The sequence below is a fragment of the Quercus robur genome, chromosome 1 (assembly GCF_932294415.1).
Source record: "Quercus robur chromosome 1, dhQueRobu3.1, whole genome shotgun sequence".
Classification (NCBI taxonomy): domain Eukaryota; kingdom Viridiplantae; phylum Streptophyta; class Magnoliopsida; order Fagales; family Fagaceae; genus Quercus; species Quercus robur.
In genome coordinates, this window is record NC_065534.1 from 30,420,798 (window position 1) to 30,442,301 (window position 21,504).

The following is a 21,504-nucleotide window of genomic DNA, read 5'->3' on the forward strand; positions in this document are numbered from 1 at the left end:
ATATATAATATAAAATAATTTTTTAAAATCTGGGGGGGTGGGGCAATGGCCCCCCAAGCAATGCTATAGCTCCGCCCCTGATTTCTTGCAAGGACATGCTAAACTCCTTGTTGCATATGTCACCGTCACATACGCTGACATGAACAAAAAATACCATCATTAATTAATTCAAATTATTAAATTTGGTTCTAATAGTCATATAAACAATCTCGAGTACGGTGTTGTAAGCTGGTCGTTCTGAAAGCGCTGTTGGCCAATGCTTGGTGACACTGGTTCAACATGAGTTTGTGTAAATTTGTCAAAAAATACTAGGCTATAATTATTTAGTCAAAAACTTTGAAGGATAAAATTATCCCCAAATAGCCGTTAAAGCAAGCAGAGAGGTCAGATTAGTAACGTCAAATTTGCTGTTCCATAAAGTCTTTCTGTATTGTGCTTCACCATGCAGTTAATTTCCATACGAGTGAAGCTTTGGCAAATATGGTCCAGACTTAATTACTCCATAAAATAATAGGTACAAGTGATCATGTGAGATGTAAATGTCAATTCTCTTGTTTATTTAATACAAGTAGTTTGATCAAGGGTTCATCAGTCTCTTTCTTTTTTCTTTTCTTTTTTAATTTTTTTTTTATCTTCAGAGTACTATTTTAATTTTTCTAATTAGTTGGATTTTTTTTTTTAATCAGATTTGAAAGACAAATTTTGAGCAAGAACATTGAGACTGGAATAATTAGCACCGACAAGAAATTCAGGTAAGCTTCGTTGTCCATCCCCATTAAGCTTGTGGATGGTCTTACGCTTGATGTGAATCGGTCTTGGTTTGGGTTGATATTCCAACTTGCATAAATTTCACATTTATAAACTATTTTTCAAGCGGATATAAACTGGTCATGTGATTGCATGTTTTAAGATTTTTGGGAGAACGTCTCTACATCACCATTCTCCATTTTTTTTTTTAGATTTTGCTAGGCTGCTATTTAAGGCCTTTGTTGCACCAAGTTGGCTTTTGTAAATCGATTTGATTCTGTTCTATAGTAGCATATGTATACTTTATTGCCCCTTTGTTTTGTATAGCTGGTAATAATAAGTTGCCAAATTTAAGTTCACTTTGTTACTGAAAGTATGTGCATCCATTTTGTGTATTTTTAGGCTGCATTTGTGGATTTTATTTAGGACAAAATTTAGTTACAAAATTGATTGTAACCTAAGGCGACAAAATTGGTTGTACTCAATATCTTTTTATTGGTAGTGAATTTTGACAAATCCATCATTAGATTACATCTTCTTCTTAGATCCTCCATACTTACAAAATTTCTAAAAAATTAAAGAATAATAGTTATGTCATTAATAAATTGTTTATGTGGTTCCCAAACCCAATGGCACTTCCTGTGCAGGAATTGGGCTTCCAATTTATTTGTTAGTGGGTATCCCTGAACTCCTACTATGGCAAGTTTCAAATGCTACCTTGACAGCCCAACTATATAACCCTCATACCTCTCGTGCTTAATTCCCTCTCTTTCTTGGTATCTTTCTTCTCATGTTCACTCCTATTTCTCACACCCCAATTTTTACCAACCAACCCCTTTCTGCCCTCCTACCTTCCCTTTTATAGCCTCTTCTTAGTGGGGACCCAAATAATTACCTTTCCATCTTTTCCCATGTGGTCCCCACCTCTGTCCAAAATCCTTAGTAACTTGGTCAATTCTAAAGACTTTCTTAAAACTTGCACCTGAAGCCGAATGGTACTCGGTAGCGGATTCCCCCAAGGCACTAACAACATTTGAGAACCGATCCAAGTATTGATTGTTACCCCTTCAGTCATCCCCAACCCATTCATTGATACTGGGCCGAGTCCAGTTCAATAACAATAGGCCATTACCAAACATTGATCCTATGTCTCTATGATATTGCTACTTGATTGGGCCCATCCTAACAACAATGGGCCAACACCGGCCACCGATCCCATGTCCCTATAGTTTAAATTGCAAGTTTTTGTAATTTAAAATTATGTATAAAATATAAGCTTATAGATCATATAGTAAATAATATCCGATTGACACAAAATTTGACATATGTATTAAGAGCGTAAAAAATATGCAATTCAACAATTAGGATTTTAAAATATGTAGTAATGTTTATTTAATCGAGTAAGGTTATAGCCCTGAGCTACAACTTGTTTTGTAGCTAAATTTTGTCCTTTTATTTAATCCCAGTACTCTCAGCATGTTTTTAGCTGGCTACTTTTTAAGGAGTTTGTTGCAGTAAACTTGTCTTCTCACAATTTGCTTGTAAGTGTTTTATATTTCCCTTAATCATGATAGTATCCTTTATTAAAATTATTTTATGAATATTGGTGCTCAACAGTTTTTTTTTTTTTATAAGGTAATTTCTTCCTCCTTTTATACTTGAAATTAAGGGGTATTTTTCCATTTCTTTCCTTTTTTTACTTCTTGAACTCCGTTTTGGTAAGCAATCCATTGATTTGTCCTTATTGCTGCAAGTTTTTTTTTTTTTCCTCCCTCCCTCTTTAAGAGTAATTATCATTGCGAAAATGCTTTGTGCTTTGAGAGTTATCGATAAAATTTAAAAGAATGCATTATTTATTAAAAATATAATGTTAAAAGGGTTAATTGTGCAACTAGAAATTCAAGGACTAACCACATACATATAAATTTAAGGATGAGATTTGTAAAAATCTCTTCGAAATATTGCCATTCAATTGGTTTCTTAAAAGCCATTCTCAAAAAAAATAAAATAAAATAAAAGAAGGTTTCTTAAAAGCAATTCCTTTCCTTGTTCTTAATTCCTTTTTCACACTTGGTTTGAGAATACGCAACAATATGTACTAAGCCTTATCCACGTGTCTTAGCCTTAAATTTTTTTTTTTTTTAAATAATGCTAGAGAAACACCTAACTATACACCCCATTGCTTTCCTTGTGATTGATGCAACTAAATTTTTTTTTTCAGCAAGTACCCATGGTGGTTTGTTGTGTAAGTGCTAAAATTCATTCTCAAATTAACCCCCACTATTTTGTGAAATTAGTTGTGGGTGGCAGGAAAAAAAAAAACCATTTTGTACACAACCGTCAACATACTACCACCAATTTGGCAAGTTGTTGCCTCCATTTTTGTAGAGTCCATACTCAAATAACAATAATTGGTGAAATGATTGAATAATATTATTTATAGTCTAATGGAACTGTTAAATGGAGACATAAGCTGATAAGCATTACAATAAGATTAAAGACCTATCATAAATCACATTTTGGAGTGCAACACCTAATCAACTAATCTGCAAATATTGGGATATACCTCTAGGCAATGAATAGACACCATATCCTCTACTAATTGATGTATGGCAAGGTCTGAATTTTATTTTTAATTTTTCATTTTAAACTTTGGTTATTTCAACCAAAAAAAAACACCTTATGACAACACACACATAATATAAAATGGAACACTCCGAATAGAATCTAGGATTTGTATCCATTACATAGGTGATAGGACTAAAGCCTAATTGCTTATCTTAAGACATGGCTCTTTGTACACCACTCCCCAATCCAGTCCAATTTTAACTTTCAGTTTTTAAAGGTTGGAAGCTAGAAACAGTCTTGTAGCCCAACCTTCCATAACTTGGGGTTGGCCTGATGGGCTTTAGGCCTGGCATCCAAAGATTCAGTGGAACACAAGCAAAAATGTGATGACTTACCTTGGAGTTTCCCTCTCTCATCCATCTTGGCACTGGAGGCTGGAGCAGCTTTTGCCACCAGCAGAAAGAAAGATAAGTGGCAGCAACAGATGAACCATGACTACCACATCTTTATCTCTATCTCCAAGGTTTTTGCTCTCCATTTCCAAGCCCAAGCCTTACAATTCTGTTAACGCCCATAATTCCTCTCTACCATTTACCTCAACAACAACCAAAAATACCGTTCTTTTACATAACCCACCTCACAGAATTACTCAGAAAAGCACCCAACTTTGGAGAATCTCTTCTGCCTCTGAAGGTGAAGTAGTTCTACCATCAGAAGCCACCCCACTAGAGAATTCCCAGGAGATAGTGTCAACCAGTGATGATGGTGTCTCCACCATCATATCAACTCTTCTCTTCATTGCTTTTATTGGTCTATCTATTCTCACTATTGGGGTAAAGTCACTTTACAAAAAAGTTCCATTTTTTCATGTGTAATTACTTGTGTTGTTTGTTCTAGTTGCCTATAATTGTGACTCTGCGATGTGGATTGTTGCTAAATTGAGTTGGTTTTGGGTCCCAGGTTATCTACATAGCTGTGACAGATTTCTTGCAGAAGAGGGAGAGAGAGAAGTATGAGAAAGAAGAAGCTGCTAACAAGAAAAAGAATGGGAAAAAGAAGAAGGTGAGAGCAAGGGCTGGGCCAAGGGGGTTCGGGCAAAAGATTGATGATGGTGATTATGAATAGAATGTTCAGTGTAAGTTTTTCACTGGCTTTGTATCTCCAGATTGAATGGGTGTTCTTTAACCTCTTTTTCTTTGACCAAAAGGAATGGGTTTTCTTTTTCTTTTTCTTTTTACAAAAATTTTATGCTCATTCCGTAAAAGTGAGAGCTTTTGTGTACTGCGTATGACAATCTTATTAATTCAAGCATACATGATGCTCAATCAAAACAATGGAGCTGATTTTGATTAGCCTTCAAGACTTTATGGTTCTTTTAAAAGTTGCAAAAGTATTTGGCATTAATTCCCTACTCTACTCCCACTTGGATATCTAAAGCAACGAACTTTCTGATTTTAGGACATTCTTGCTTAATGGTTTGATTATGAAACATGAATTCAAATACAAGAGATGGAGAGAGCTTGATGCATATGTGATAAAATTTTCTTTGGCCCAGTAGTTGGATGTCCACCTTTATTTTTTGCTCCCCCTCCCCTCTTCCTTTGAGAATATCTAGAGTGGATGAAGTTTTTCATATTGGTCAAATTTATTTTTTTTCCTCAAGTTGTGTTAATGTAGTCCCTAAAGTTGGTGGTTTAGTGTTCTAAACTATGTGATTAATTAAATCCTCTTTTATCTCTTCGGGTCTGAGGACTCCTACATTCAGTAATAGAAAAAAAATCTATTTTGCATCATATTTGGAAGAGCCGAAAAGGTAATATCAAGGGTTGCACTTCCTTGTGAAACTTAATCTAGCATCTTACAACACAATGTGACAACAACCATACACTACCGATGTCTGCATTCAAGGCATCCCTCTGGCTCTGCCTCAAGATGGAATGATGAGTGACGGTCATCCTCACTTCATCTTGCTCATTGCCAACAATCTGCACATGTTCCAAATTTAGTGGTTGCAACTTGCAACTAACCATGAGGATTGAACTTTTTGTGAGACTTAATCTTAATCCAATACTAATGACACGAGTTGACAACAGCCATATATCACATGTATCTACGTTTTGGATGGCATGCCTCTCTTGTAAAAGTATTCACATGTTAAAATTTGGTGAGGATCTTCACTTTGCATCGAATTCAATTATGTGGAACTCATTGTTGGAAATACACGTTCGAGTGAAATCTCATATTGAATAAAAATGTCAAGAGTGAATAGTTAATACTTAATATAAACATAGTTGAGCCCAAACTCAGAGACTTGATATCTTTGCTATGGGGCCTAGGCCCTAGAGTGTGTAAGGGCCTTATCACATACACTTTTCCAACCATTCTTTTAACATATTGATTTGCTCTTTGAATTTTTGTTATCAATTAAAAAGGAAATGCCTCTTAGGTTGTTCTTGAACCTTTGCATGTGAAAGTGCGTCCAACACAAAGATCAATGCTATAGTTTCATCATAGGGGTTGTTCGGTCTAAGAACTGTTAAGTGACTAGCTTTACTCCCAGTGACATGAATCAACTTTTAAGGGCAACACATTCACCTAACTCTCAGCTCTAAGAGATTGTTCCTAAACTTATTTTAACTTTGTTGATTATTTCCATTAAACTTGTTTTCTTGGCTGAAGATTTTGTGTATTAATAGAAAATATTTCCAACATATTCATCAAAGTGAAATCCTACAACATCTGAAATGATGTACTCCTGGCCTTGGTTTTGCTCCCATGCGGTGGCAGCTCCAGCATTTTTTTTAGAGGGGTTAATAAGTACTAAGAAGATGAATCATGAGTAAGAAATGAATTTTGCGGTTTACGTGGCTTTTTTATTACAAATTTGTCCATAGTGTTGACAAGAAAACAAAAGATAAACTATAAGTTCATTTGATATATTATTTCTTAATACTATAAACATATTAATTGTTGTTGATAAGATTAAATTGTAGAAATTATCTATTGTTTCTTAATATGTTTAGATCAAATTGGTTTATATATATATATATATATATATATATAAAAGCTAAGATATTGTCAAGGGGATTATATTCAAGTTTATTTTAATTTGAATTAAAAAAAAAAAAAAAAAAAAGGGGTCAGGGGTTCAAAATATTATTTTAAAATTAATATACATAATTCTTTTTTTTTTTTCTTTTTGGCCAGCTCAGGGGGTTCATCCCCTAAGCTTCACTTGTCGCTGCCCATTGGCTTTGCCATAATAAGGATTAGAAGGAATACAGTGGTGGACTGGTGATTGGATTGGAATATGACTATCTATAATAGAATATCTCTGCCTTTTGCTGTTGACATTGAACTTTCTGTCGGTTGGACAAACTCAAATGCTCTGTCAGCATGAAAACAATTGATGTAATGCCAGAAGAAATCTGCTACAAGGGTAGAAGCTTTTAGTCAATCAAAGTGCTTCAGAACTGCATGTGTAAAATCCTAAACCTCAAGACAGGCAGCAAGGACTCTCATAAAATTTGAGATAGGGGTTGGCATGATTGGTTGCATCCAATGGGTCCTCTTCATCCCAGATTCTGTTTTAGGGTGATATGCGATGCAGCTAGCAATGTTGATGCAAAGATCTCTATTATTCTAATTTCTAAGGAGAAAGGATTGGATTTGGTCCCCTACTCAATCAAAGGACTTAGTAGAGAGATTCAGAGTCAGCTGCATCCACCTAGCTGATGAGGATAAAACAATCTAGTGTATAGATGGAATTTAGTTTGGCTCTCTACAACAATTCCTTGGCATGCCTTTATTCTGCGGTTGGCCTTTAAAATAGGCTTCCAACCGGAGATAGACAACTGCAATGGGGAGATCATGGTGATGCATTGTGTATTTTATAGAAAGTACATTGAACACAAGAATCATATTTTCTTTAGGTGGGGTCTTCTCTAGTAGAATACGTAAAGCCTTTATGACTAAGTCCTTGATTGATAACCCAGTAATAGGGTGGGACAGATTGGTGGCCTGAACTTGCAAAATTTGAGAGGAAAGGATATTAGTGCTGTGATTTGTAGGCTGGTTTATGAGAGCAGCTTTTTGTAAAATCTGGTGTCAAAAAAATGCGAGAATTTTTGGGGGCAAAATCCTAAATGAATAAAGCCAAATACAGCATATTTGTTGGGAAAACAGGAACAGGCATTGTGGTTCTGTTTTGAAGTGTCTTTTGGGAGGTTGTGTTCTGTTGATTGTTTTGCTGAGTTGGGTAGTATTTTGGTTTTCTTTTGTGTTGCAGCTTTGTACTACTTTTTGGGCTGTATTTTGTTCTTTCTATGAGTTGTAGCTTTGATTTGTTGTTTATTCTTCTTGTGTTTTAAAGAAAGTGTGCTGTTCATCAAAAAAAAACCTAGAGTTTTCGAAGGAAACACTAGAGAATTTCAATGGAACTACGAGACTCTTGACGTTAAATAATGATCCAATTAGCTTCTACAAATTTGAGAGAATGAACAGTGCTTGCTTATGTGGCCACTCATGGCCGGTTGGACAAATAAAAATTGTTAATATGAGAACATGATCCCTGCAAAATTGGCTAATATGAACCCACTAACCAAGTGATTTACCAATAAACGACCAACTTGGCAGAATGACTAACTAAATTTTGTATTACACAAAAAATATAATTTTTTTTTTTTTTTTTTGGCAGACAATCTGCAAATAATTTAGAAATTCCATTTAGGTCAATCAGCAACTTAAAAGTAATCAAGGTATCCTAAATCTTAAGTTTTGCATGGAACACCCGAAACTCATTTTAGCATTATACTTTGATTGAGAAACTTACGTGAAAACATAGGATTGGTCCATAAAATTTGAAAAATTCTATATTTAGTCTTCAAAAAATTATAATCACGCTTAGTTAACCTCCGGAAGCCTTGTTAGTCATAACGAAACCCCAAAACTGGCTATCACATTTTGTGACGTCATAAAAAATTTAATGGAGAGGATTTGAAGGACTAACTTGATATGTTTATAATTTTTTAAAGACTAAAAAAATTCAACTTTCAAGAACTAAAATACAATTTTTGACCCATTTTAGATTTTAATGTATATTTTTACCATAAACTTTATCACCAATATACACATTTTTAATGTTGACTTCAGAAATTGTCAATTGTTATATAGCCTAGTGGCATTTTGTATCTTCAAATATGGTCAAAATCACGGTTGCTTAAGGCCTCAATTTACAGTTAGCACTTAGCACACAATTGCTGGGAAAAAATCAATAAAGTTACATTTGCATACTTGAATTTAGATTTGGATTTTAAATCCTAAATACCTTGATTCTAAAAAATTAGATTTTGAAATTTTTTATTTGAATATGTTTTATATACATTGGAGTATTTGAAATTTAGAATTTTAAAATCTATTGTTTGGATATTCTATAACCTATAAATTATGATTTAAATTGTTATGCTCCATTTGTTTTGAAGTGAAACATTTTTCAAAAAAAGAATTTCAATTTTCAAGTGTTTGTTTACAGGTAAAAAAAATATGGTCAAACTTGTGAAATATTTTCTGTTAACCGTAAAATCATTTATAAAAAGTTGTAAAACGTTTTACCTTTAACTTTTAGAACTTGATAAAACATTTTACAAAAACACATTATGCTATCCCTCCTCCTATCTAGTGGCTAAGTCGTTGATCCAATGGGCTAGGCAATCGGTGTAGATGGTCTGGTGGCCGAAGTTGTCTTTTTTATGACTGGTGCCAGCTATCTAATCACTAGAGACATCATTCTAATGGCCAGAGCAGCTCTTCCAATGACCGAAGCCGCATTTCGATGATCAATGTCAACAGTACGATCACCGAAGTCGTTGTTCCAATGCACTCGCCGAAGCCTGTCGTTGTTTCAATGCACTTGCCGAAGCCTTTGTTCTAACAACTGGTGTTAACAATTTGATCATTGGAGAGACGAGGTAATCGAAGCCCCCATTTTGACAATCGATATCATTGTTCCGATTGCCATTCCGAAAATCCAATCACCAGAATCCCAACATCAATGGCTATGCCACCGATTTTGTGGTTTGTTTAAAAAAATTTACATGTCACACCCAAACACTTGAAAATATTTTACTAAAAATGTGTTTTACATGTAAAATATTTTACTTCAAAACAAACATAACAAAATCTCTTTTTTACTTCCTCATTAATCAATAATAATAATAATAATGTTTATGCTATTAATAACTTCACTCATTTCCTTATAATATTATAATTATAATATATCATTATTATCTTGCTAGTTTATTTCCTACATAGACAACATGGTTGAATATTCAGATTGTTTGGAAATAGTTTGAATTAGCTCATCATACACGCTCAACTTTTAACAGTGTAATACTTATAATTTGATGAAATGACCATGTATCTTAATAAAGATTGAAACTGCATAACAAATGCAATAATCAAGTATTATACAAAACAAAACCAGAGAGAGAGAGAGAGAGAGAGAGAGAGAGAGAGAGAGAGAGAGAGTCAGAGTCAGAGAGATGGTGTTGGAGTGTTGGACTTCAGCACTAACTTGTGAACTTTGTCTTAGGCTGGAATAGATGAGTTAGGTGGTCAGGTTTAATTAAAGGTATGATCCCTCCCCATTGTTGAATCACTTCTTTCACTGTCGCTATAAACCAATTTGTCACCAACAGCGCCAACAAACCCAAATAAACAATTCACCAAAAAGAAAATCAAAACCCATTAGATTTGGGCAACCTCTATTCCAAGGTGACTTGGCCTCCTTCGATTTCTTCAAAGAAGCTTCAACCAGAGGTCATGTGGTAACCCTTTTGAGAATCTTTGTGCCCTAATGAGCTTTTTGTTACAGGCGAAGGGTTTAAAAATAGGTCTAAACTCCCAGTAGCCTCAACCCCAGGTTGGGGTCTCAAGCATACCCGAATCATTGAAGGTCTTCAGCTCAAGCCAAACCCTGGTGTTTAGAACCCCCAATGATAATGTTATGAAAGGCTTCGTTAAGGACCTGAATGTTGTGGTTGGACTCGATGCAAAGGCCTAGAAATTTGGGGTGGGGGGGGAGGGGCGATTTCTTTGTGAATACCAGACAAAGTCAAATCGACAAAGCAAGCCGACTTGGTCTGAGTTGAGTGGAGCAACAAAGTCATGGTTTGTGTCAATGCATATGCATAATAGAGAGAGCGGAGTCAAAGAGGGAATAGAACTGAGCAAGAGTACCTGTCGTGGTGGTTGGCGTAGGAGGATTTTTGAAATTTGTAAGGCTGTGAATTTATTTGCAACCAATGAATTTGTTGTCTTAAAATCCTAGTTGTATTTGGCCCAAATTCAAGTCCACGTGGTCCAAATCTTGCCATCCAAACGGACCACAAGTAAATTTAATTCTATGAGCACGCCCTTGTAGTATTCAAGTAAATTTAATCCATATGAGCAAGCCTTCGAGCATATTCATCCATGGTACAAAAAATCAAACTAGGAATACTTCATATACTTGACAAGTAACAAGATTGAACTTAGCCAACTCAAAGAAAGAGCATGTGACAAAAAATATTGAAGACATGAAATGAACGGAATTAACATCAAAGCTATATTGCAGAAAATAGACTAGAAGAAGATACGTGATTGCATGAGAAAATTGTGCTTATAATCAAAGAAAAAACGTCAATAACCATACATCAAAAATATCCCTGGCCTCAACCTAAACATAAACAGCTCTCCACATGGCAACATTTGTACAGTCGCGTTAACTTAAAATCTACCTCACCATTCAATAATTTTTACACCCTTAAAAAACTTGTATAGTCATTTTGTCTCCTCTGCAGGGGGATCAGGTGCATTCAACATCTGAGCCTCGGCTTGCTTGATTTTATGTATATAAACCTTAAAACTACATAATGTACAGTTTTGCCGTACAAGCAACAACTTTATTTCCAATCGGCCCACACCTATCACAAAAGACAGGTAGAGTAGTAGTATCTCTAGACATGGGGGGTGAAAGAGAGGAAAAGAGGAAGCTCACACTGGCCTCAGTTAGCTGTACAGAACTTTTTCCTACGCTGCCTAAGCAGGGTGTGGAGACTGAGCTGCAATTCTCCTTTCTGCAATCAATTTAATCGATCGGTTAGCAAGCTATTTCATTATGGAAGAATCCTAGGATCAACAGACAACAATCTTTTAAAGCAGATGATTATAAATAAATAGATAAAAGCTAAAAGCAATATGACATTCATGTTGCATATATAACAACATTTGAAAGCCCATGTGTCTTTTGAAACTCAACAATGACACATAAATCATAATGATATAGCACAAAATTTAGAGGGTCAAACCACAAAAGAGTTAAGACATGCTCAATGAGTTGATTCCCTATATTAAACCAAGGGATCATTAGTATATCTACTGCAGTGAAACCTTGATCTCTTCTTGTTGGGTGGTAAATTCCAACGATGCATTTATACAAATGGTCCACTTAGAATGAAACCTTTTTTTTGGGGTCATAAAACTAATACAAGGCAGAAAATTTGTTCCCTACAGATAGAAAAGTTGGACATAAGAACGGATGTCTCTATACCTACACATCCAAGCAGTGAACCAATAGGAGTACAAAGAGGAACTATTGGTCTAAGAACCAGGGAGCATCATAAGAAACCTCAGAATGTGAGATCAGCAAGGTAGCTCAAGAAAACACTTGTTACAGTTTGCTTACTGGGTGTGGAAAAAATTATAGAAATTCTAACATGTACATGCATGCAAGCCAACACAAATACATATAAAAGTATCTAAATCTACATACATGCATAGAAGTACAAACTCATATATATATATATATATAACAAGGGAAGAATGGATGAATACCCCCAGCAGCAACAAGTTTCTCTACACGTGCAACAATATGCTTTCCGTAAGTGTATTTTTTCAATGCACTCAAATGAACTTTAATACGTGAGAGGATCAGCTCACGCTGCTGGTCATCACAAGTCTCCAGAACTTTTTGAACAACGTAGTTTGCGAATTGATCTTTCATCATTGCCTGGATAACAAACAAAAGATAACAATAATGAAAAGACAACCAGTGTAAATGGCAAGCAACAGACCATAAAATAAAGATTAAGACAGGTAAGCCTGATAACTAGTTAACCATCATATCATGGCATCTACAGATCTATTTTTTGTCATCTCAAAAAGGTGTGAACCAAAGCTCAGAACTAAAAAAATCTCTTGCTTCACATTCTATAAAATATCATCTTCTGGAATCCACAAGACTATAGAACAGTATCTTTTTGCAAGTTTACAGTGAAACTGCAGTTGCAGCTGCAAGAAAATCAGGTCCCACCACATTATCATTTTACATGTCAAAGGGCTTACATACCCTCTCTAAAAGCTCCCACATTTTGATTAGAAGACACTGAAGGTCAGGCCTACACAAAAACTCAATGTTTCAACACTAAGGCATACCTGAAGCGGCTCATTTTCATCGGTAGAGCCAAGCATCTCATTCACTAGTAACAGGCGTTCAGAAGGACCACCAAAAGTCAAACACTTCTCCACAACATTGGAGGCAAACTTCTGCTGACTCATTTGAACTATCTTTCCAGCTAATTCTTTAATAATAGCAGAACGCTCATGAGGCTTTCCATGCTCCAGCACATGCTGTTAGAGAAATCAAAATTGCAAAAGATCAATTAAGGAAGCATCCCCAAATAATGAAATAGATTATACGAACTAATGAACTGAAGACACATTTAGAAGATCCAAAATTCAGAGCTGGGACTTGAAAGCAGCATTAATACAAAGAACATTTGGATTGTTCATTCATGAAATGAAACAAAAGGAGCTGAAATCTGAGACACAAATGTAGATGACAATCAAACCTCTAAGAGCAGAGTTCCACATCAGAACTCTTCTATGCCAAACAATCAATGTTATTAGCACAGATTGTGGTTTCAAGTCCAATTGACACTAAAAGTAAAAGATGGGAAAGAGAACCATAATGTTTTTGAATAAAGAACGAGGAAGACAGAGAAGCAACAGTGTTAACTAACAGAGTGGAACTTTGGGAACATAAACTTTAATTTCTAAGAATTAGAAAAATAAAGTACCGGAAAAGCATGCTGGCAGGCAGTGCAAAAGGAAATAACACACTTGAATGACCTAACAGTAGTTAGGATGGTGCTTAATAATAAGAACCAGGATTACCAGATCCAACCATATCAAGAAAGCCAGCATCCTGTTAAACACATGAATCCTATAGCCCAAAATACAAGACAGAACATGATATCATAATTTATATTGCCCTCATAATAATAACTACCGCACATATGGGTCCAAGCAGAAAGTATTCAGGAAAGATGATTATCAACCTGAACAACATAATTGCCATACTGATCTTGTGCCAACATGCTAACTGCACCTAAAATTTCATCCATAACTTTACTCTGCGTTTTTGGGTCGTTGCAGTGCTCTAGTACTCTCTGCAAGACAATGTCAGAGCATACAGTTCTTAACAGTTCAAATGAAATAATCAAAACTAGAACTAACAGCAAAAATTTTCTCAACCTGTATAACCCGACAACCATATGGATGGGTGGAGAGGGTGACAACTTGATCAAAAAATGTTGAGACAATAAAGTGTATAGCATCTTCAGGAACACATTCAATACATTTCTGGATGACATGGTTCCCATTCTGATCACGTACACAGCGCATGACATGACCTTCAAGCTCTTGGACCATTGTGATCTTCTGATCCAGATCAACAACTTCAATAGCCTGAACAGTTCAACAAAGCCCATTACTGCAACAACCTTCTTTGAGGAAAAAAAACTCATATTTTAGTCATTAGCCCTAAGAAGATTGGGAAAAGATACAGTAGTTATCAACATAGACTCTAAATTTGTGTCAAAGTAACTATTTTTCATGCCTGACACAATAAAAGAATTATACCGTAATTTCAAAGATTCAATCTCTTAAATTGACCAGAAAATGGAGTCCACAGAAACTATCAGAAAAAATTATTATTCCCAAACTACCAGAACAAAATATTTCAGTCAAACCGAAGAAAGATGACGGAAAGTTTTAGCAGAACGCTGCAGAGCATAAAAGATAGAGATCCATATATGAAAAATGCTGGGCACAAAATAAAAACACCAAAACATTGTTTAAAATAATTGATACCTTCTGGATCACTCGACAACCATACATTTGAAGGCTCAGTGTAAGTACATGGCTGAAAAGCTTGTTGGCCAATTCTCTTCTCTGGGATGGAAGTCCATGCTCAAAAAACTGCATTCAACAACTGTGTTAGTTAAAGCAAATACACTAGACTAGAGGGTATTGAAAACACAACTATAAATTTAAAAAAAAAAAAATAGTGCAGGTTACCTTCTGAACAACATAATTACCAAACACATCAGTCATTAAAGCAAGAGCTTGGGGCATGATTTCCTGATAAACCATGTTTTTTTCTTCTGTTGTGGCTGTTTCAAGTTTCTGTTGAATAAATCGGCTCCCATACTGATCCGCACTGCTCATAAAAGATGTAAAACCACAAAAATCAACTTTGGATGGTAATAAAATAATGGAGTACAACAAATCAACTAGTATTACATACCTGAATTCAACAACATGACCAGCAATTTCAGAAAGTTCAAAACACTTAGTTTTATTGCTCTTAAACTCTTCTAAAAGTGAGGATGCAAAGCTTTCATCGATGTTAGCTGGATCCAGGTGCCAAGGTCCCATGATGCCCCCAGCTAAGTTCCTCATGCCAGTAGGAAGACGCATAGGACTTCCAGGCCCAACTGGAGAGTTTGGCATAACAGAACCTGCCATAGGACTTCCAGGATAAGACATGCCAACACCGAATGCAGGATTTCCATAATAACCATGATGATTAGAGACACCAGATTTACTTCCCAATGGAACACTGTACTGAGACTTCTGAGGGGATAGAATAGCCCCAATATAAGCTTTCTGCAGCTCGAGTAAATTCATGTATGAGTTACCTAAGTAGTTCCTATCCATAGATGGGTCATTAAGAGCAGCAAGCTGTGCAGCATAATCAGATGTCCTCAAGTACTGATACATAGGATCAACAAATGGCGCTTGAACAGCATTCCCTGTCATTTGGTTACCCATTCTACCAAGATTATGTACTTCAGATGCAGCAGCTCCAGAGGGCAAACCTCCTCCAAGAACTCTTGAGTCCATCCCAGGGGCTGCCATGGCAGAAGCCGCAGCAACATTTTCATACAAGGGTGGAAGATTACCAGTTCCAAGTTGGTTAGCCATCATGGACGCCAGTGATGGATTTACAGAATAACCATAGTTAATAAATGACGAATTTGTACCATCGACATGCTGATATGAAGCAGCCAATCCACCTCCACCATTAGTAGATCCTTTTAGGTACGAATTGCTAGAAGGAAGAGCAGATTTTTGCATTTCAGCCTGCCTATCTGAGGAGGGGATTTTCAGGTCTGACCCACCCCCATTGTTCTTTCCCAAATCAGAGTAAGATACTTTAGCAGATTGAGGAACAGAAGGCATATGCAAATGCCCAGATTCTGACTTTTTAAGGTAAGAATGTTGCTTAATATGATTCTGACTCCCTTGCAGACCAAATAGATAATTTTGTTGACTCTCTACTTCCTGTTCAAGCTGTGATGGCAGATGATTTTCATCATCCAGCACACCATTTGTTGACAAGTTCATGCCAGATAAAGCAGCTACCAGATCTGCAGACTCATTAATGCCAGATGAGACACCATTAAATGAGTTTGGACTAGCGATGACTTTCTTTTCCGATGTGCCAACTCTGCCTCCTCCAATAGGAGTAAGGCAAGGGCTAGGAGCCCTAGCAACATGTTGGGGATCTGGAGTGGTGCTTCTTGACAAGGAAGCACCTAGAACAGCAGCATAAGAATATGAAGAAGGAGGGCCCATATTTTGGACAGAAGATGAGCTCTGACCATTTGTACCAGATCGCAAAGCATCAGAATTTTTCAGTTCACCACGCAAATGAGCTAGCTCAGCTTCAGCAGATCCTAATGTCTCAACATTCTCATCAAAAGCATTACGACTGGCTGGACGAGAAGGATGCCCAGTGACAGGAGATGAACGCCCCATGTCATCCTGCACAGGTACTAATTCTTAATGCCAGGGGAAAAAATTTAAGGGGAAGTCAAGAGAAAAAAATTCAAACCAGGAATAGCAACTGCGCCAATGTAAATGGTAGGCCAAATTTGATAATAGTAAGAAAGATAGACATGCAGACAAGACCAAAACTAAAAGCATAAGTCTTCAGAACAAAACTAATGAAACACTAGTTAAACAACACTATAACAATAAACATGGAGAAGAGAAAGGTCATATCTTAAGCGATAGGAGATTAAAGGGTATTAATATAAAATTCACAAATAACAATCATATCAAAGATAAAGGATGACATTCTTTTGTAGATATGAAAGTGCAAAGTAATCGAAAGAGCAGCCAGCTTAAAAATTGGAACCTAATACTCACAAGCTTACCTGAGACAGACTAAAATAGGTGTTATGAGTTTAAAATAGACACCTAATATGAAGGCATAAAAACTGGTGAGGATGAACATATGGCTCTACATATCTCAAGAACTCAAGTCAACGATATAGACTGAGCAACCATTGGATATCAAAATCATATGATTCCCTAATCAGTATTCATATTAATCCCAAATACAAGGGATTCAACTTCTATGTAGACTGAATTACACAAAAATGATAAAGTCCGATCAAGAAAATAGCAAGAAAATAATCTGCAGGTGCAAAGTACTTTGATAATCAATCAATAAATAACTGCACAAAAACAAAAATATACCAACAAGCACAGTTCAAACAAAAATATTAACTTTTAAGCACAACCAAAGAAGGAAAATCACCTGAAAGATTTCAGCAAGACTCTTTTGTTTGCTCCCCAGCCCTAAACCCGGCAAACCAATCAGTCCATCACCACCCCACTCAGCAGAACCACGGCCTTTGTCCGACTCAACCTCACTGTCTCCTCTCCTCGTGTTGAAGCCCGGCGGCATTGAAAACAACGACCTGCCACTGCCACCGCCACCATCATCGCCCCTATTTACTTTCCTCCTATCTCCAATCCCACCCAACACCGAACTCCCACCTTTCAACCTCTGCGTATACCTCCAGTCCTCCTTTGAAAGCAAAGGAGGCGGAAGCCGCGGATTCAGATTCACATTCTGGTAATAGTACGAAAGATAAGCTGGATCAGACCTAAGTTCCTCCTCAGACACAAAGCCATTCCCATTCTTACTTTCAGAAAACTCCGAAAACACGGCACTACCACCGCCACCACCACCGTCGCCTCCCCCACCAGCCCCGCCACCACCAAATAACCCACCAACAGCACTCAATGATCCCTCCACAGTTGGAGGAGCTGAACCACTTCTATAAATATTAAGCTCACGCTCACGATCATCAGCCTCTTGCCTACTACGCTGTTGCTCACGTAGCAACATACCTATCTCCTTCTCCAACTCATCCCCAAACGAACCATCGTTACCTCCAAGCATTGGTCTTCTCCCCAATTCACTCAACATTCTTTCAAAACCTCAAGTTGATCATCTCCGCCTAACACTCACTATTAACCAAAACTAATCAATACCCACTTCCTAAAACCGAAGGCTAAACCCTAAAACGCCCTCAAGATCAAAACTTTTCACACAAAAACTGATAACCCCCTAAACCCTATATATACAGCTCCAAGAATCCTAATCTTGCTTTCTTTTAACCTAATCAAACCCCAAAATTTTCAAAACCCATATACCCTTTACAAAGCATAATCAAAATCAAAAACTTACCCACCTCAGGAATCTGATCACTGAAAACAAATTTGATTTCCCGCAACATGTTTTCATGGTTTCAGCAAAACCAAACAAATTGAAATCAAATTTAGAGAACCAAAAAAAAAAAAACAGTGTGGAAACTGAGGAGTGGTTAAGAGAGATATATATAAGACAAAGAGAGAGTAGGAAAGCAGTGGAGGCTGAGATCAATCAGGCGGCGATTGGTTCTTACAAGAACCCTTAGGGTTTTGTTCCACGATTAAATACACTCATATACTACTAAATTCTTTTCCTTTTTTGGTTTTTCTTTTCTTTTTTTCTTTTTTTTTTGTATATATCTCAATATTTTATTTTTATTTTTTATTTTTTTTTAATTTATAATTTTCCTAAAGATTAGGGTAATTGACCAAGTGATAACCGACTGATGTAGGGATTTTTGTGAAGACTGAAATTGATGCTTTGGGTTTTTTTTTCTTTTTTGCTAGTGTTCCAAAACTGACACGTAAGTGCCTTAGATGCGGTGCTTTAAGAAGGGTTATTAATTACGTATAGTAAAAATGTGGAATTATAGGTAAAAAGTTTGTGTCACAACTCAATAATTCTCATAAAACAAAAAACAAAAAAACTCAATAATTTCTCAACTGCTCCACTTTGGTTGGTTTTGAATTTCATCTGTGGATGATTTCCGAGTTCTTTGCTTGTATGGGGATATATTAAGGACAAAGTCTCTGTGCCAACAGACATATCATGTCATCTATGTAACACCTTTGTAACAAGTAACATCACATGAGTGAATGTAATTTAATGTAATTCAATCCCACATGATATTTATTTATTAGATTTTTACAAGGCATGTTTGTGACAAGAGATAGATATTTTTTATAGGACAAAATTTAAATACAGTACTTAAGTGTTGTTTCTTAAATTTTCCTTCTAAAATTCGGTTATGTGGCTTTTTTCCTCATAGAATGGAAGTGTATTTTAGTTAAGTACAAACACATGGCTGAATCTTAAGAGATGGAACTTAAGGAACAACATATAAATACTGTACCTAAGTTTTGCCATTTTTTATATATACATCATCAATAGATTGGGTGTGAGATTTGATCTTTGAATGTTTCCGTTGATAATATTAAGAGATGTTAATTAAGATACAAGTCTTGACACGAGATAATTTTATAAGTTTCGTTTGTTTTAAAATAAAATATTTTCTTACTTTCAAATGTTTGTTTACATGTATTTTAAAAGCTAGGCAAGTGATCACAACAGGCATGCTTTGGTGTGTGGGTGATGGTAAGAGTATCAAGATCTATGTAGATAGGTGGCTACCTGGTACTAGTCCTTCAAAAATTATTTCTCCACAAGTGGACATGGCCGGAGAATAGATAGTTTCTCAGCTGTTGGATTCAAGTACAGGTGGCTGGAATCACCATCTAGTTGAGTCCTTATTTCTTCCCTTTGAGGCACAGTAGATTATGGGCATTCCATTATGCATGTTACGGCAAGAGGATTGTATTATTTGGCCAAGATGTAGCTCACGGATATATTTAGTGAAAACAGGTTATCAAATGCTATGTGAGATGGAAAACAATGAGGGGGCATCGGCTTCTTTGGTGGAAACATCTAGAAACTTTTGGGGGAGTATTTGGAAAACTAGGGGCCTGTTTGGTCATAGTTTTCAAAAATTGTTGTTTAAAAAAATGTGAAAACTATGGTTTAAAAAGTGTTGTTGAAAAACATGTTTTTAGTGTGAATAAAACAAACAAAAATGTGTTTGGTATCATGGTTTAAACAACATTTTTCAGTTTTCAAAAAATATAAAATATGTGTTTGGTATGTATGTTTTGAATGATAAAAAAAAGCTGACCAAAGTACGAAATAACATTTTTTTAATCAGGAGAGAGAACATCCATATATTCCCGTTGCTCCTCTCTTTCCTTCTTTATCCCTTCTCTTCCCTGAGAGCAGAAAACCAAACCCATGCACAGTCCTCATCTCCATCAACGCTAAAGAAGATCCACGACTGGGCTTCACGTTCCTCAGATCTCATCTCCATTGTCAGCACAAGACCCAGCAACTAATCGAGCTTTTGTTGCCGCCGAGTTGCCAACCCATCACTCCAAGATCCAGGTTCGAATCTCACTTTCACCTTGCTTGTCAATGGGTTTTTGTCTAAAGACCGAACCGTTCCTTCTTCACTCACAGATTTCTCACTTTTTTGGGTTTTTTTTTTTTTTTTCCTCACCAATCGGGAAAACCCCCAATTTTTCTGTTCTTTGTTTGCTGTCGAAACAATATTTGATTTACAATCCAAACATACACGCCCTACATTCTCGAAATCTTTTAGGTACATTCTCTAAATCTTTGGCTGTTGAAACAATGTTTGATTTACAACCCATTCGATTTTTCATTTTTCTTAACACTCTGTTTGGTTGCCAAGAAAGCTGATTATTAGTTTCATGTTACTGTTAGTTTTAGTTGATTGGGTTTAGTTTAATTATTCATGAATTTAAGCTTGGTGAATTTGATGATTTTGTGGTCGGTTTGACTGAATTTCGTTAGTGAATTTTTACTATTAGTTTTAGTTGATTGGGTTTAGTTAATTATTCATGAATCACACCTGGTGAATTTGATGATTTTGTGGTCAGTTTGACTGAATTTCGTTAGTGAATTTTTACTATTAGTTTTAGTTGATTGGGTTTAGTTTAATTATTCATGAATTTAAGCTTGGTGAATTTGATGATTTTGTGGTTGGTTTGACTGAATTTCATTAGTGAATTTTTACTATTAGTTTTAGTTGATTAGGTTTAGTTTAATTATTCATGAATTTAAGCTTGGTGAATTTGATGATTTTTGTGGTCGGTTTGACTGAATTTCGTTGAATTCAATTTGGATATGATGGATATAATGTGGTGCTATTTAGGCCAATTCCTCAATTATAGTGATGAACAGAAAGGTTTTGTGAGGTTTACTTTTGGTTTTCTCTGTTCTGGTTCTATGAATGATGGTTTTCTAATTCAAAATTTTGAAAGTTTGGATTAATCTTGCACCAAAAATTGAAAACAGTTATAGGAAATTGCATAGCCATAGGGTCTGCTTGGATATGTTGCTATATTTTTTGTTGCACGAATTGATAGCATGTTCAAATGGCTGTTTAATAGTGTTGATTACGTTCTGTAATGTGTAAGTGAGTAGGTTTATGGCTTCTTCTCGCAAATGTCGAACGCAATGCGTGAGGATATTGACGATGGCCTTCGATTCCAAAATTCCAACTGTTTATGTGGCTTAAGAGCAAGCGTAAGGATTTCGGATAAACGAAATGAAAACCGATACAA

At 36.0% G+C, this 21,504-nt stretch overlaps 2 protein-coding genes across 2 annotated transcripts; one reads left to right on the forward strand and one right to left on the reverse strand.

The window, feature by feature from the left end:
* Positions 1 to 3,660: 3,660 nt before the first annotated feature.
* On the forward strand, positions 3,661 to 4,667 carry LOC126729205 (uncharacterized). The gene is made up of 2 exons (XM_050434886.1): positions 3,661 to 4,148; positions 4,276 to 4,667. The coding sequence occupies exons 1-2, from the start codon at positions 3,807 to 3,809 to the stop codon at positions 4,438 to 4,440; spliced, it is 507 nt and encodes a 168-aa protein (XP_050290843.1). The 5' UTR covers positions 3,661 to 3,806; the 3' UTR covers positions 4,441 to 4,667.
* Positions 4,668 to 10,953: 6,286 nt separating this feature from the next.
* LOC126729219 (pumilio homolog 2) lies at positions 10,954 to 18,467 on the reverse strand. Its single transcript, XM_050434888.1, has 9 exons — positions 17,246 to 18,467; positions 14,942 to 16,464; positions 14,713 to 14,854; positions 14,506 to 14,613; positions 13,888 to 14,100; positions 13,692 to 13,802; positions 12,787 to 12,981; positions 12,187 to 12,361; positions 10,954 to 11,429 (listed from the first exon to the last, which is right to left on the reverse strand). The coding sequence occupies exons 1-9, from the start codon at positions 17,921 to 17,923 to the stop codon at positions 11,392 to 11,394; spliced, it is 3,183 nt and encodes a 1,060-aa protein (XP_050290845.1). The 5' UTR covers positions 17,924 to 18,467; the 3' UTR covers positions 10,954 to 11,391.
* Positions 18,468 to 21,504: the final 3,037 nt, after the last annotated feature.